Raw genomic sequence first — 16,369 nt, 5'->3', positions numbered from 1 at the left:
GTCATCGAGAATATTGGTTGTCCTTATGACTTTCTTTTTTTTTTCATCAGACTTGTTTTTTAGCATCCAATTCTTTAGCAGATTTTTTTGGTGTTTATCAGAGTCCAAACATAATAATCACATGTACTCATAACAATTTAAAATCCCAGAATGGCCCTCATACTTCGACAGAGGTAGTCCATTTATATTTAAATGAATACAAGACAGATGGTAACAGAAACACATGAATACTGATTAAATAATCACTGAGCAGTGATGTTTCAATGATAACACAGACATGACCGTACGTTATTGGCAAGTGACTGACACAGGAACAACAACTATTGGCGGCACATATGCAACTCTAGTGAATTGTTGGCCTTTATTTCATTACAAAGTACGGTGCAAATTGTAGCAAATAGTAGGCTTTCAACAATTGTAGACACAGTAGCAAGCATAATGACGTTGATGACCCTGGCCAGTCCAAATACATTCTCCGGAGTAAACATGTTCTTTAGATTTGCAATAACTGTAGCACCGGTTAGGGTAACATGTCCCTGAATAGTGCTCGGCAGGCCTCTTGCAAAATTTAGCTTCAGCCATTGGCATCTCTGCATGAAACAAAGCAAAAGAGAAAGCAAAATATGTAGAGTTAGTCCAAATATATGATGGATCGAGCTCGTCCATATAGGGGATAAGTGTTTGTTAATATTCTAGGGTATGGTTTCTCTATGTCATTTTTTGTGTCAATCTCTATCTTATTTTCTACTTTTATGCCACATGTATTGTTACTTGCAACACTACACATGTATACTTGCAGTCTATTCACATGTGACGAGAAATTAAAAAATGCGGGAGAAAATTCAAGAGTAGAATACAGGGCTAAACTTTGAGCAAAAACATTTATTGAAAAGCATATGGCGCATATGTAATACAAATTAATTGGTAAAATTTTGATTGTGAGTGTACATATGCATGATACATACGTATAACTATTCTAATTCATTGCTAGTGACAGCCATTTCTATTTGAGAGGTAGAGACAAATAATTAAAACTTTGGGAATGTACAAATATACGCCATTCTGTGCATGTGTTCACCATTTAAGACTAGAAGTGTAAACTCTCTCACTAAAGATTAGCTACAACTTACTATTGGGTACGAGGAGGAGGAAGCAGATGAGCAGGGCAAAGAAGGTTGCGCAGCTAAATTGAGATTTTGCCATCTCCGATATCTTATGTTAGCTATGCTTGTGACAAAACAAGTGAATGATGATAGCTATTTATAGCAAGAGATGGTGCAATTTTCCAAAACCTAATCGGTAGTTGTGTTGAAACTTCTTATCGCTGAATTGTTAAGAGAAAGCGACAAGTCTCAAAGAATTAAGACAAAGTCTAAGTCAGAATTAGCTTACAGAAGGAGTTTAAAAAAAGCATCAACAACATTACAAGATTTGAAATTTTTAAGTCCAGCAATTTCTAACTTCTTTTAGTAGAAAAGGTAACGAGCATTAGCGTAATGTCACGAAGCTAAAGTCTTTAATATATATATACACACACACACACACATGGTCCAAATTTTATGCTGAGGATTGATACTGATACTTTAGCCCTATATCGCTCAAGTTTTCAATGCACGTTCTTGTGCTTTATTTTCTGCCAACCAAAGATTAGCTAGTAAAGGACGATGGAGTTCAATTTTTTGGATTTTTTTTTGAGTTCATCGAGTAATTGTTTACATCTCATAGCATTATTTTCTCATACCTATGATCTATTTCAGTTTCCTGGACTATTTACATCATCAGAAGCAAGACATATTTAATTCACTACAGACTGCTTTTCGACTCAGACAGTTGTTGCCAAAAGGAGGAAGCCAAGGAGGATGGCAAAGAAAGTTGTGTAGCTAAATTGAGATTTTACCACGTCCAATATTTGTATTTCACAAACTTGTGGAATTAAGAAAAAAAAGCCAACGATAACCATTTATAGCAGAAGATATATAGCGAGCTGTTCAAATAGTTTGAACCATTCTTGTCGTGGAAGATCAAAGAAGGGTAAATATACGAATAGAATAAGATGCTAGATAAGAAGTTTAGTAAGCATCACTTATCCACGGACACAATTAGTAACATTACCACCAGTACAAAATTTGAATAGATCAAAAGCCAGCATATTTTCCTACTGTTTTAATAAGATATATTGATTTAGGATTATTATACGTTAATATGTGAAATCTTGTTGCAAGTGGGCTATACAGTGGCATAGTTACCTCAAATTGTAGTGAGGATGTTGATAAATCATTTTCTTCTTCGATTCATGCATGAAGGAAACCAAGTTATCTCACCTAAAATATGTTATGTCTTGTAGAATGTCAGTTGAGTACAGAAACAAACAATCGTTTGTGTAAAGTAAATAAAAAATAGTTTGGATAATGGATACCCATTGGCAATTGATAAAAGCGGGCTCAGGTGCTAGTTTATTGGAAAAGTATAGTTAATTTGGAAAAGCATCACATTTTTTTTCTTTTTTTATCTGCAAAAATATTTAACATACTCCTATTCTTACTCTATTGTGAGGAGTTTAAAGAGGTTTGTGTGGGAGTTAGGAGCGTGAAGAACCAAACTAGACAAGCACACTGTTGTACTTTCTGAATTTTTTGAAAACAAGAAGTACTCTACTTCTTGTGTGATACACTAAACAGGGTTTGAGCTCCTAACCTAGTGCATAGGAGACTTTTAAAGGGTCTTTTCCTGACAATCAGAAAGTATCCCAATTCAGAGGTATAATAAATATGATGTATGCATTTACTTAATAACTCAGGTATGATTTGAATGCTTTAACGAGTGCCGAATGAAAATTTCAATAATCAATTGCTCTGTTTGATGACAAAATTATGAAATATTAAGGCTGTAACATGAGAGAGTTTTCGAACCTACACCCAAACTTGAAAATAAAGTGGCTGACTCTTAATTCTCATAAATTTATCGAACCGAAGGACAACATTGGGCTGAACCAATTTTGGAGCCTTGAGTCTATATAGAGACATTAAATCCCAATTTGTCACTCAAAGACACTTGAGCAGCTATATGACCTTTAACGGATGAAAGTACTTAAAGTTCTACTAATAACCAACAGCAACCATCTCTTCGACATGCCAAGACACATACTTACAAACTTTCTACTTGAATATTCAAAGAAATGACAAGATTTATTTGTTCAGTCAAAAGACTCTTTGGGATTTCGCTAACAACATTGACATTTGGCCACTCAAGCAACAAGTACTACTCAAGAATATCCGTACAACATATGAATAAGTCAGCTATTGTTGCTTTCTCATTACACAAACACGGGATTGAATTCTTTACAAAAATTAATTTAGATTCCACGTCATTAATTTTGGTGGAGATTAATTAATTTCTTAAGTGTTCTTTTCATTAATTCATAAGTCAGCTATTGTCATTTCAGGACTTTTTTTTTTTCCTTCATTGGATAGAATATGATATCAGCTTAGGTTGAAATAAGGAATTCAGCCTGGCCATAACAATTTCAATAATTTCATAAAGACCCATATCTACACGGAATATAAATGTGGGGAAGATTGCGTGTGTGTGTCTATATATATATATATATAGAAAATGCAAAACCAACGTTATTAAGAAGTTAGCCGGAAATCATACAGCACAATTTATTTGACAAAGTCAGGGGAGAATTCCAAAAAGATTCAGTTAGATTGGTAGATTTAGCGTAGTTTGCTAAAGTATGTGTAATCTTACAAAATTTCTACTTGAGTATTCAAAGAAATGACAAGATTTATTTGTCCGTGAAATTAACTGGAGAAACAATCAAGTCTGGCATTAATTGATGGCGTCTCTTTCATTTGTTGGTGACTTGGTCATTGTCATTGGCAGCTTGTCCTTCCCAAGTTGGGCCATTCAACGTAGATCAGCTTTGCAGAGGTAGGTACGGCTTTGTAGTGGGATTTAATTTCTTTTCTTGTTCAGTCAAAAGACTCATTGGGATTTTGTTAATAACATTGAGTTGAGGGATCCGTTGTGGCCACTGAAGCAACAAGTACTACTCCAGAATATCCGTACAACATTTGAAAGTCAGCAATTGTTGTTTTCTCGTTACACAGACACAGGATTAAATTCTTTACAAAAATTAGTTTAGATTTCACATCTTTAATTTTGGCGGAGATTAATTAATTTCATAAGCGTTATTTTCATTAATTCATAAGTCTCCTATTGTCATTTTCAGGATTTTTCTTTCCTTCATTGGATAGGATATGATATCAGCTTAGGTTCAAATTAGGAATTCAGCCTGGCCATAACAATTTCAATAATTTCATAAAGTCCCACGTATATATATAATGAAAACAATGGATATTACTGCTCAATCTTACCCACATATATATTACGTCAAGACATGGGACTTTATGAAATTATTGAAATTTTTATGGCCAGGCTGAATTCATATATATATATATATATACATGTACATGTATATGTATTTGTATATAGAAAACGTGAAACCAATGAGTTTGTTTGAATAGGAGGTTCTTTGATATATTTTTTTAAAATAATTACTGTAACACTTTTTCTGATATAATATATGTTAGATAAAAAGGTGGGTTGGAAATTGTGTTCATGATGTAAGTAGAAAAAAATTTGAAATTTTTTTTGCAAATATTCCTATCCAAACAAGTTATTAATAAGTTAGCTGGGAATCATACAACACAATTTAATTTATTTGACAAAGCCGGGAGGAATTCCAAAGAGATTCAGTTAGATTGGTAGATTTAGCGTAGTTTGCAACCTTATTTGCTTATGTAGGTATCCATTGAACATCAATATGAATTTTTTCTAACAAAACCAATCGGACACCTTCAAAGCTACCTATTGTTATGAGCTGAAATTCACTTGTGATTAGCATATTTTTAGTGAGTAATTTTAGAATCAAAACTTTATGGGGTCATTTAAGATGTTTCATCTTTTATTCCCAATATAGAAATTTTTCCTGACCGCTTTTACTGTTTTAGCATTCATGCTTCTTTTAGCCTATGCTTGTTTGCATTAAATTTTGCAAAAGTTAATCATTGAATGTCATTATAGAGAAAAAAAATCAGAATCAATTAAAGTTAACTCATAGGTATATTCACGATTTTGACCTTTTTAAAAAAAAAATCTAAAATCTAGATGTAAAAGAAAATGAGAACAGCCCCTATAACAAAGTTAATATAACCTTCTAATTATAGAATAATTATACCTATTTATGGCTTTGATTAATTTTAATTTGTATAGCATGTGGCCATAATTATTATTCCTTTACATTTTCACAATTTCCAATTTAAAAAAATTTTACGCTTGGGAGACTTTAATAGTTGTGTGGTGGATTTAAAGTGGGGGCCCATGCCCCCCACCCCCCCCCCCCCCCCAAAAAGTCCTACAAACTCACTCTTTGAAAAATTATGAATTTTTATAATGTGTTCCACTAGTTTTAAAATTACTTGTTGCCCTATTGATATCAAACAATGGAAAACAAATAAAGTACATGGTCTTCGGTTTTCTATTTAACTAAACAAAAGGAAGCTTTTTGAAAAATATACAATAAAAAGGTAAATAAAATAGTAGTAAACTAGTAAAATAACTGAGCAACTATTACTTTTATCCTCCCTCCATCCTTTTCTAGTGTCATGTTTTCACCTTTTGGATAATCCAAACAAAGAATCATCTTTTCAAAATCAACACAACTTCTCAAGCTTCCATTTTACCATTTGAAAAAAAAAATACTTTTTGCGTGCCACTAGACTCATAGAATTTAAATGTGAGGACCATGTTTAAGGTTCATCCAAAATCATCACATTCAAACTTAATAATTACATTTTTTTTCTTAAAAAGTTTGAATTCCAAAAAACAAAAAATCTCAAATTATGGCACATAGGGAGTGCAAGATTTTCATGGCCAATTTTTATATTTCAATTACTGTTTATTTTTTGTTTGTCATCAAGAATATTGGTTGTCCTTATGACTTTCTTTTTTTTTCATCAGACTTGTTTTTTAGCATCCAATTCTTTAGCAGATTGCCAGTTACATCATTTTCCATGTACTATCGGCGGATGCAAAAGCTCACCATTATGTCACCTGCAAAATCTGTGCCTCGAGGATTAATAGTTAAAAAAAAATTGTGCCTTGACAAGAATAATGCATAAATGAAAGTTCATTGTCTACAAGAAAAAGTTTTGTATGATTAATTTTCTTCTTCTTCTTCTTTTCCATTTTTCATTTTGGTACATCAACTTAGAATGTAGAAGCCACAAGGCAGAAAGGATGGCAACAATGGAATGCTGATAATCGAGGTATTGTATGCATGATATATATACACTTTGCATATATATATATATATATATACGATGGTGTTTTGGAGAGGGTTCAGTAGATTTCTGGGTTGACAGATGGTTACAAGATGATCCTTTGTGTCAACTTTATTGTCGGCAGGACTCTCCTCAATTCCTTGTGGCAGAATTCTTTATTGGGGACAAATGGAATGAGGCAAAACTTAGGCTTTGATTATTGCAACCTATAGTGTTGCAAGTTTTACAGGTACAGTTTGATCCGTCTAAGAAGGACTCCATGGTATGGTCTCCTTCTGCTAATGGGCTTTTTTCCGTTTCCACTGCTTGGGAGACTGTCAGGAAAAGGAAAAATATCTCTCTGGTCTCCGGGTTGATTTGGAACGCCATTGTCCCTATTAAATTGTCTTTCTTTGTGTGGAGGTTGCTTCATAATCTTTTGCCTTTAGAGGAGAATTTACAGCAAAAGCGATTCAAGTCAGTAGAGGGAAGATAGAAGAAGGGGAAAAAGAGGGAGAAATAAGGAAGAACTCAGAGGAAGAAGAGAGAAAAGACAATGAGGGAGTCTGAGATATTATTGAGAGAAGAATTTTGTAACAATCAATCTGATGATTCCTCCGATTGCAGATGTAATTCTTATACAAATCCTAGCTTCTAACTCAAGTAACAGATTACTAGCAGTTAACTAACTTTCCCGCCCAATTTCTTCATTCTGTTCGGACCATGCTTGGCCACGTGATTCCTCCATGTGCCCCCCATTTCTCTTGCTACCTTCCCTGCTGACTCTTTCTGGTAGTTTGTTTAATAGCTCCATTGAATCCAGGCCATAACAATGCCTCCCCCTTAAACACAATCCTAGTCTCTAGGATTGATTAATTTGGAAAGTAGGAAATTGAGCATGAATGAATGACCAATCTTCCCAGGTTGCCTCCTCGGGTTCCATGTTTTCCCACTACACCAGCACCTGTTCGACCTCTTGTCCCTTCCTAAAAATTGTCCTCTAGTCCAGAACTGCTGAGGGAACAAGACCAAACTCACCATCATCATTCAGGGTAGGCAAGGTAGTGTTGATTTGAGCCCCCTTAGGTGACTTTTTGAGCAGGGAGACATGGAAAACAGGATGTATGGCTGATCCTGCTGGTAACTTCAACCTATAAGCTACAGTCCCCATCTTTTGCTCTACCTGATAAGGCCCATAGTACTTAGCTTGCTAGTTTTATATTCCTTCTTACAGCCACAGAAGTTTGTCTGTAAGGCTGAAGCTTCAAGTAAGCCCATTCTCCTACTTCAAATTCCCTGTCACTCCTCCCTTTATCTACCATTTGTTTCATCCTATTCTGAGCCTTCAACAGGTTCTCCTTGAGCAAGGAGTTCCAGCCCACTCGTTCTTGTGCCCAATCCTCCACAGCAGCTATTAATGTGCTATCAGGCCTCAGGTTCATCTGAATAGGCTTGTAACCATACAAGGCCTGAAAGGGAGACATTTGCAAACTATTATGATGGTTAGTGTTGTACCACCACTCTGCTGCAGGGAGCCATTTCCTCCATTTCCCTGGTTGATACATATATATACTTCTCAGGTAGTTTTCCACACACCTATTCACCCTTTCAATTTGCCCATCAGACTAAGGGTGATATGCAGATGAAAGATTTAGTTCTCTGCCTAGCATTTTGAAGAGTTCTTGCCAGAACAAACTAGTAAAGGCCTTATCTCAATCAGAGACAATGACTTTGTTTGGATAAGAATTTATTTGGATGATTTATTTGATCCAGTTACTGTAGCACTTTTTGTGATGTGATGTATGTGAGATAAAAAGGTGATTGGGAATTGTGTGTATGATACAAGCAAAACAAAATCTGAAATTTTTATTCCAAATTCTTGTTGTCCAAACAAACTCAATGTGTGTTGGTAGGCCATGCAACCTAAAAATTTGATCAAAGAATGCCTTTGCTACACTTTTAGCAGTGTAGTGAGAGGTCATTGGAATAAAATGGGCATACTTAGTAAATCTGTCCACCACCACATAGATCACATTACAGCCAAAGGACTTGGGTAACCCCTCAATGAAATCCATAGAAATTTGTTGCCACGCTTGGTCAGGTATGGCCAGTGGCTGCAGCAAACTTGGATAGGGGCAATTTTCATTTTTACTCCTCTTGCAGACCTTACAGCTCTATACATATTGCTCTATTTCCTTCTTCATTCCAGGCCAGTATAGATAACTCCTAATCCTCTGATAAGTACCATGATTCCCAGAGTGTCCCCTAAGACAACAATCTTGAAAACAGAAGATCAGCCTTTGCCTTAATCTAGAATTGACTCCTACCCACACCCTTCCCTTGAATCTTAGAATCCCTTGGTTATAAGAGTAATTTGGTAATGCATCAGCTCCCATAGCCAACTTCAGCAGAACTTCCGTGGCCATCTCATCACCATTGTAGCTCTCAGCTACCATTGTCAACCACTGAGGCTTGATGGTAGTGATAGTATGCACAGACGTTTTTGCTGTATTCTCCAATTCACCCCTTCTTGATAAGGCATCAGCAACCACATTATCCTTCCCCCTTTTGTATTGAATCTCATAGTCCATCCCTATAAGTTTAACCAGCCATTTTTGTTGAAGAGAAGTGTTAATTTTTTGATCCAACAAGTATTTGAGGCTTTCATGATCAGTCTTTATAATGAAATAGTGTCCCATCAAGTAATGTTTCCATTTGTGAAATGCAGTGATGAGTGATAGAAGTTCCTTCTCATAGGTAGATCTGGCCTAATTATTCTGTCCCAGTACTTGACTGTAGTAGGCTATTGGCCTCTCTTGTTGCATTAGAACAGCACCAATGGCTATCTGACTGGCATCAGTTTCCAACAGGAATGGCTTTGAGAAGTCAGGTAATGCCAACACTAGTGCTGCACTTATTGCCAGCTTCAATTGTTGAAATGTAGATTCTGCAGCAGTACTCCATGCAAATTGATCCTTTTTAGCAATTCAGTAAGAGGCTTAGCAATCTCCCCATACCCCTTAACAAACCTCCTATAGTAACCTGTCAAGCCCAAGAATCCTCTAAGAGCCTTTACACAGGTGGGAGTTGGCCAGTACAGCATTGCTTCCATCTTGGATGGATCAGTTTTTAGCCCTTCACTAGTAATTATATGTCCCAGATATTCTACTTGGTTTTGACCAAAAGAGCATTTTGACATCTTTGCATATAGGGAGTGTTTTCTCAGGGTGTTCAAAACTATGGATGAGTGGTAAAGATGAGTCTTGTAGTCTAGACTATAGATTAAAATGTCATAAAAAAACACGAGAACAAATTTTCTGATATAAGGCTCAAAGACTGAGTTCATGAGGGCTTGAAAGGTAGCTGGGGCGTTTGTTAGACCAAATGGCATTACTAGGTACTCATATAGACCAGAATGAGTTCTAAAAGCAGTTTTATGGATGTCATCAGGTTTCATTCTGATTTGGTGATAGCCTGATCTTAGATCAATTTTAGAAAAGATTCTGGCTCCATGTATCTCATCCGATAAATCATCTATAATAGGGATTGGAAATTTATCTTTAACAGTGAGGTTGTTCAATTGCCTATAGTCAATACAAAGCCTCCAGCTCCCATCTTTCTTTTTCACTAAAAGAGCAGGTGATGCAAAGGGGCTATGGCTAACTTGTATAAGCCAGAGTTCAACATATCTTTCACTTGCCTGTCAATCTCATTTTTTTGTATATGGGGGTACCTGTAGGGAGGAATTTTGAAAGGTTGGGGATCCGATTTAAGAGGGATTTGGTGATCATGGCATCTGTTTAGGGGGAGGGTGTTTGGGTTTGCAATGACATCATCATACTTGGCCAACAGCTCAGTAAGAGAATCTGGTTCAGAAATTACCTGTGAGTTGTGAATCTTCACCATACAGGATTGCTGCAATGCCTTCCTGATCTTATGTCTGACATACTTGTGAGCTAAGGGACCTTGCTGCATCCTTACGTTTGAATTGTTGGAGTCTCCTTTTAGCACCACTTGCTCCCCTCCTTTTTCAAAAGACAGGTTCAACTTCTTGAAATCAAAAGTAATGGGACTATAGGACTTCATCCAATCGACTCCAAGGATCAGATCATAAGGCTCTAGGTCCAATACAAATACATCATATGCAAATCTATGGCCCTGCATGTTCCACTGCATCCCTGGAATCCACTAGTCACATGTCAACTCCTTGCCATTAGCTATCTTGACCTTGAAGGGCCTGTGGTTCTATACAGTTTCTGGGTATTGCTGAGCCACAGTCCTCTTGATAAAACAATTAATACTTCCCCCATCGAACAGGATTGTCAAGTGATGGTTCTTATACTCCCCTTGCATTTTGATGATGCTTGAGGATAATTCCCCTGACATTGCATGCAAGGTTAGCATCACATCATGCTCTTGCCGGTTCCCCATGTATTCAATAACTTCCTCCTCTTTTGCTGTGTGATTTTCCTCGCCTTTTTCCTCCTCTCCTACTATCATCATGTGGATCCCCTTGCTTTTACAATTGTGTCCTAGACTAAATCTTTCCCTACACCTGAAACATAGGTTGTGATCCTTCCTGTACTGGAATTCAGTGGGAGAGATTTTCTTGAAAACTTGCTGTGAATTGGACTTCCTGCTGAGATCTATTGGTGATATTCCAGCTTGTCTTACTCCCGAATCCTGAGCTCCATTCCCCTTCCTGTTAAGACCAAATGAGGTTGAGTGCAAGGTATTCTTGAGTATAGGCCTACTGGACTTGTGGACCAGCTCCAAGTGGTGTTCCTGCCATCTGGCCATCTCAAAGGCAGATTGTAGACTGTCTGGCCTGTGCATCTTCAAGGCAGATTTAATTTCCCCCTTTAACCCACTTAGGAAACTAGCAATGTAGTAGGATTCAATCACTTCTGGCATCTGGATCATTACAATAGACCTCAATTCCTCAAACTTCTCCTGATAAGCCAAAACAGAGGAGGTTTGATTTAGTTTGCTGAACTCTTCCACTGCATCAGCCTCTCCCATAGTGCTGAATCTCCCACACACTTCTGATCCAAAATCCTTCCATTGGACTATTCCTCTATCTTTTTTGAAATTCTGATACCAGAGATCTGCCTTTCCTTCTAAGTGCAGTTCCACAAGGTCTATCTGCTGATCCTTAGAAGTGCGAAATAATTGGAAGAATTTTTCACACTTCCTGACCTACTCCCTGGAATTGTGGCCATCAAATCTGGGGAAATCTAACCTAGGAACCCCCATGGCCTAGTGTTGTCCCTCTCCTCTAGAGGAACTACCAAATTCACCATGTCTAGTATTCGGAATTCCAGTATTTCGATTGTTAGGAGTCCTTTCTGCAGAGCCATTAGGATTTCCCAAAATTCCCTTGTCACCTTGCAAACTTCTCAAGATCGAGCTGATCTGATTACTCACAAAATTTTTCAGCTCTGTGCTATTGGCTTCCAGTAAGGACCGCATCTCACTTTGATTAACTTCCAGTTTTTCCTCCATGGCTTGCTTGTCTGCTACCATGGAGTCGAGGACCGCTTGAATTTTGGCATCTTGTTTACTGGGCTGCTCCTTAAAGCTTTTCATGCGAGTTCTTTCTACCATGCTGGACTGTGGAGTGAACTTGCAATCCAAGGACCGCAAGATCTGATACCACTGTTGAAGATTGAATCGAGAAACTGAACTATATTAGTAGAGGGAAGATAGAAGAAGGGGAAAAGGGGGAGAAATGAGGAGAACTCAGAGGAAGAAGAGAGAAAAGACAATGAGAGAGTCTGAGATATTATTGAGAGAAGAATTTTGTAACAATCAATCTGATGATTCCTCCTATTGCAGATGTAATTCTTATACAAATCCTAGCTTCTAACTCAAGTAACAGATTACTAGTAGTTAACAAACTTTCTCGCCCAATTTCTTCATTCTGTTAGGACCATGCTTGGCCACGTGATTCCTCCATGTGCCCCCCATTTCTCTTGCTACCTTCCCTGCTGACTCTTTCTGGTAGTTTGTTTAATAGCTCTATTGAATCCAGGCCATAACATGTATGCTGTCAATCAAGTACTAAATCAGCACTTCATGTCTTCCTTGATGGCCCTGTAGCCATTGCTATTTGGGACCATTTTTTCAACATTTTTGGTCCGAAAAAACTAAAATTCTCTTGTGTTCCGGCTTTGCTGCTTCACTGGTTTCTTTCGTTGCCCAAGCTTAACAGGAATCACATACGAGTTGCTCTTCCGATTATAATTCTTTCGTTTATTTGGAAAGGACGCAATGCAGCGAGGTTTTAAGGGGTAAATCACTTAGCTGCTCAAGTCATCTGGAGATAGAGATTTTCTTAAATCGACTTGGTACAGCAGAGGTATTCAAAAATTCTTCTTTCCAAGGAGATACAGACATTATATGGACATCTTTAGCTCATTCATCTACAATTTTGCATCAGCATGTTGCCGTATCTTGGGGTAGACCATCTCCGGGTTCTCTAAAGCTTAATACAGATGCAAGTGTTGTGCAAAATGTGGCCGTTGCGGGTGGGCTGGTTAGGAATCATCAAGGGGAGGTAACTTTTACTTTTTACAAGGAATTTGGTGGCGTGAACGTCTTGACGGCAGAGAGTCTTTCCCTTTTATTTGGTTTGATTTTGTGTGTACAAAAGGCATGTTTGGTTTTGCTGTGGAAGTCGATTCGGCGGTGTTGGTGAAGTTGATTCTATCGAATTCTCGGGCCAAATGGCCACTACGCAATACACTGCATCATATCAGGAAAATAATATCTCAAGCTTCAGTTGGGATTTCGCATGTCTTTGGAAAGGCGAATAGTGCTTGAAATTGGGGTCACACAGAAAAAATGCAATCAAGAATAAAAGGAAGCAAGTTTTCACAACTATGACATATTTTCATATTTCGGCTATATCTTGAGTTACAATAATCAAATTGAGGAGATTGTTATACCATTTGAAGCTAAGATATAGATCCACATTTGGTATGAAGACATCGAAATCCAGTTCAGTCATTTTCATTGTCAAAATGTCGAAATACAGAAGTTCATTTTCATGGTCAAAAGCTGAAACAAAGCCCTGACTAGTTGAGGGTATTTTGGTTATTTCTCAATCCACAGAGCTCCAAATTGGATGATTCTTGATGCATTGGAAAGCTAACTCAAAGATCTATAACGTTCATGGAGCTAGTTCAGCCTCTAACATCGAGAAAATATCAGTTGAAATTGGATAAAAAATAGAGCAAGTAAATCCAAGTTCAAATCTGTACTAGATCCGACCTCAGATAAACTTCTGCAATCAGAGGCTACATCCGAGGGGAGGATCCGAGCTCGGATCTCTATGTTACAGGCCTCGGATCCTAATGTTCAGTGAAGATGAAAACGAAGAAAAATGAGATCCGAGGGGTATTTTGAGCGATCTGGGCCTCGGATCACCAATTTCGGCCCTGCAACTTGTGCTCTATTCACACAAGCTTTTTGACCAATTTATCTGCAAGAAATCCGGCTGAAACTGAGCAAGCAAGTATAGAGAATTTAAGAAGCATCTTTTGATGATTCCAAAAGGCAATTTACATCAACTTTAACAACTCACTATGAGCTTGAATTCCTCTATAAATAGAAGCCTTGGAGAACATTTTCAGAATTTTGGAAGGCTAGAGAAACTCACCAAAAATGTAGCTTTTACTAGATTTTCCTTAGTTCATTAGTAAGAGTAGTATAGTATAGGTAGTGTAGTTTTTCCTTCTTGTATTTGTAACTAAATTTGGATGAAGATTGGGAGAGCAAAGATGGAGAGTTAGAGCTCATGTGACAAGGGTGACTTCTCTCTTATCACTTTCTCTTTTGTATTTGAGTTCATATTTATCTATAGTACAAGTTTGGATTTATGTTTTTATATGTGTTTCTAAAGTTTATGCCTAGAGTTATGGTTGAACTTGCTATATCTTGTTAGTGATGTTTATTTAGTTATGTGATGATATTATTTTGAGCAAGTTATTTATCACTTTTGCTTTTCTAATCATGATTAACCGGCCATTAATTGTGATTATCTAAAGGTGTTAAGTTTGCAATGAGAATTGGAATTTAACACTAGTTCAAGGAAGTGATAAATCTAGGGAGTACACTCACGAGAGTAGAGGTGCACCTATGTGGCTTTAGTGACTTATTTCATGTAATTTAATACAAGAAATGAGCTTGTAGTTAATTTCATAACCACGAGAGTAGGTATGATTTAGTTATAAGTATAGTGGATCACTACGAGAGTAGGTTTCATATACATTAGGAAATTATGCCATAACTAGCCAAGATAATAGCATTCACTTAACCAGTAATTTCATTTGCAAAAGTAGTAAGGAATTCCATACCTCTATGAGCTTTCTAGTGTTATTTTCATTACTTTTATATTGATAGTAGTCTAGATAATAAAGGAGTTCGAAAAATGCCGGTAATTGCAATCTTCCTTCTGTGATCGACCCTTAATACCCTATACTCGCTCAAGATTTATATACTTGCGATAAATCGCGTGTGGGGTATTTAGGAATTTATAAATATAAAACTTGATTGTGGATGAGTAAACTGTATATGTATACCCCACGCACGTCAACAAGAACTTCCATCTTCAGTTAAAGCCATTGTAGCTTTAGACTCAATGTCATTTTTCAATTTTAGGACACAATTTGTAAGGGAGTAAGTACTCCTTATTTAATATTCATCGTTTGCTTCTTGAGGTAAGGTTTGGTCCCTCTCTGGAATATTGTATTTTTCTCTTCCTTTTTTAATAAAATTGGGGATGGTTTTTGTGGAATATATATATATATATACACACACATGGTCCAAATTTTATGCTCAGGATTGATACTGATACTTTAGCCCTATATCCCTAAAGTTTTCAATGCACGTTCTTGTGCTTTATTTTCTGCCAACCAAGACCAGCTTGTAAAGGAAGATGGAGTACAATTTTTTAGATTTTTTTTTTCTGAGTTCATCAACTAATTGTTGACATCTCATAGCATTATTTTCTCATACCCATGATCTATTTCAGTTTCATTGACTATTTACATCATCAGAAGCAAGGCATATTTAATTCACTACAGACTGCGTTTCGGCTCAGACAGTTGTTGCCAAAAGGAGGAAGCCAAGGAGGCTAGCAAATAAAGTTGTGTAGCTAAGTTGAGATTTTACCACGTCCAATATTTGTATTTCATAAAATTCTGGAATTTCAAAAAAAGAAAAAAGCCAACGATAACCTGATACGTTGACATTTGAATCATTCTGCGGCATTTGTTTAATAATTCTTTCATCGGCTAACCTATTGCGTGCACTCTACGAATCTATTCCTAAGCAATTGAAGATAAAATATTGAGAAGCATATCTGTTGATTCTTTCTTTCTCCAAAAATAAAAGATTCTTTCTGCCTTTCTTTCTTATTTTAAAACACATCATAAAATTTCGTGAATGAAATTTGTATTAATGGATAAATTTACACAGATATAACAATCTGAAAACCAAGAGACACCGTATACTTGAAAAATTAATGAAATTTTCACTGTAAAATTTTAATAATATCTATGAATCTCTCCACCCGCTCTAAAATTTTCACTGGAATGCTGTTCATATGTACCAATTCTTGGATGGAGTAAATTGTTGTGAGAAGTTTGTAATTTCCCAACTTGGGCCATTCAACATAGATCAGCTTTACAGAGGTAGGTACGGCTTTGTAGTGGGATTTAATTTCTTTTCTTGTTCAGTCAAACGACTCTTTGGGATTTTGTTAATAACAATATTGACTTACGGCCGCTCAAGCAACAAGTACTATTCAAGAATATCTGTACAACAAATGAATAAGCCAGCTATTGTTGTTTTCTCATTACACAAACACATGATTGAATTCTTTACAAAAATTAATTTAGATTTCACACGTCATTAATTTTGGTGGAGATTAATTAATTTCATAAGTGTTCTTATCATTAATTCATAAGTCTGCTATTGTCATTTTCAGGATTTGTTTTCCTTCATTGGATAGGATATGATATCAGGGTAGGTTCAAA

At 36.6% G+C, this 16,369-nt stretch overlaps 1 protein-coding gene and 1 long non-coding RNA gene across 2 annotated transcripts; one reads left to right on the top strand and one right to left on the bottom strand.

Moving 5' to 3' along the window:
- Positions 1 to 231: 231 nt before the first annotated feature.
- Positions 232 to 1,220, bottom strand: LOC113704617 (uncharacterized). Its single transcript, XR_011815536.1, has 2 exons — positions 1,131 to 1,220; positions 232 to 590 (listed from the first exon to the last, which is right to left on the bottom strand). It is a non-coding gene; the product is annotated as an uncharacterized lncRNA (long non-coding RNA).
- A 2,618-nt stretch (positions 1,221 to 3,838) lies between these two features.
- Positions 3,839 to 6,822, top strand: LOC140008837 (uncharacterized). The gene is made up of 3 exons (XM_072053730.1): positions 3,839 to 3,933; positions 3,979 to 4,048; positions 6,577 to 6,822. The coding sequence occupies exons 1-3, from the start codon at positions 3,839 to 3,841 to the stop codon at positions 6,820 to 6,822; spliced, it is 411 nt and encodes a 136-aa protein (XP_071909831.1).
- Positions 6,823 to 16,369: the final 9,547 nt, after the last annotated feature.

Source organism: Coffea arabica, chromosome 6c (assembly GCF_036785885.1).
Source record: "Coffea arabica cultivar ET-39 chromosome 6c, Coffea Arabica ET-39 HiFi, whole genome shotgun sequence".
Classification (NCBI taxonomy): domain Eukaryota; kingdom Viridiplantae; phylum Streptophyta; class Magnoliopsida; order Gentianales; family Rubiaceae; genus Coffea; species Coffea arabica.
Note: the sequence above shows the minus strand (reverse complement) of the source record. Positions and strands in the feature narration are given on the sequence as shown.

What these genes read in the sequence shown, in the direction of transcription:
- LOC140008837 (XM_072053730.1), top strand. Translation starts at nt 3,839, where the DNA reads ATGGCGTCTCTTTCATTTGTTGGTGACTTGGTCATTGTCATTGGCAGC. An exon ending in CGTAGATCAGCTTTGCAGAG is followed by an intron (nt 3,934 to 3,978) that starts GTAGGTACGGCT and finishes TTTCTTGTTCAG; the next exon opens with TCAAAAGACTCATTGGGATT. An exon ending in TGTGGCCACTGAAGCAACAA is followed by an intron (nt 4,049 to 6,576) that starts GTACTACTCCAG and finishes CAAGTTTTACAG; the next exon opens with GTACAGTTTGATCCGTCTAA.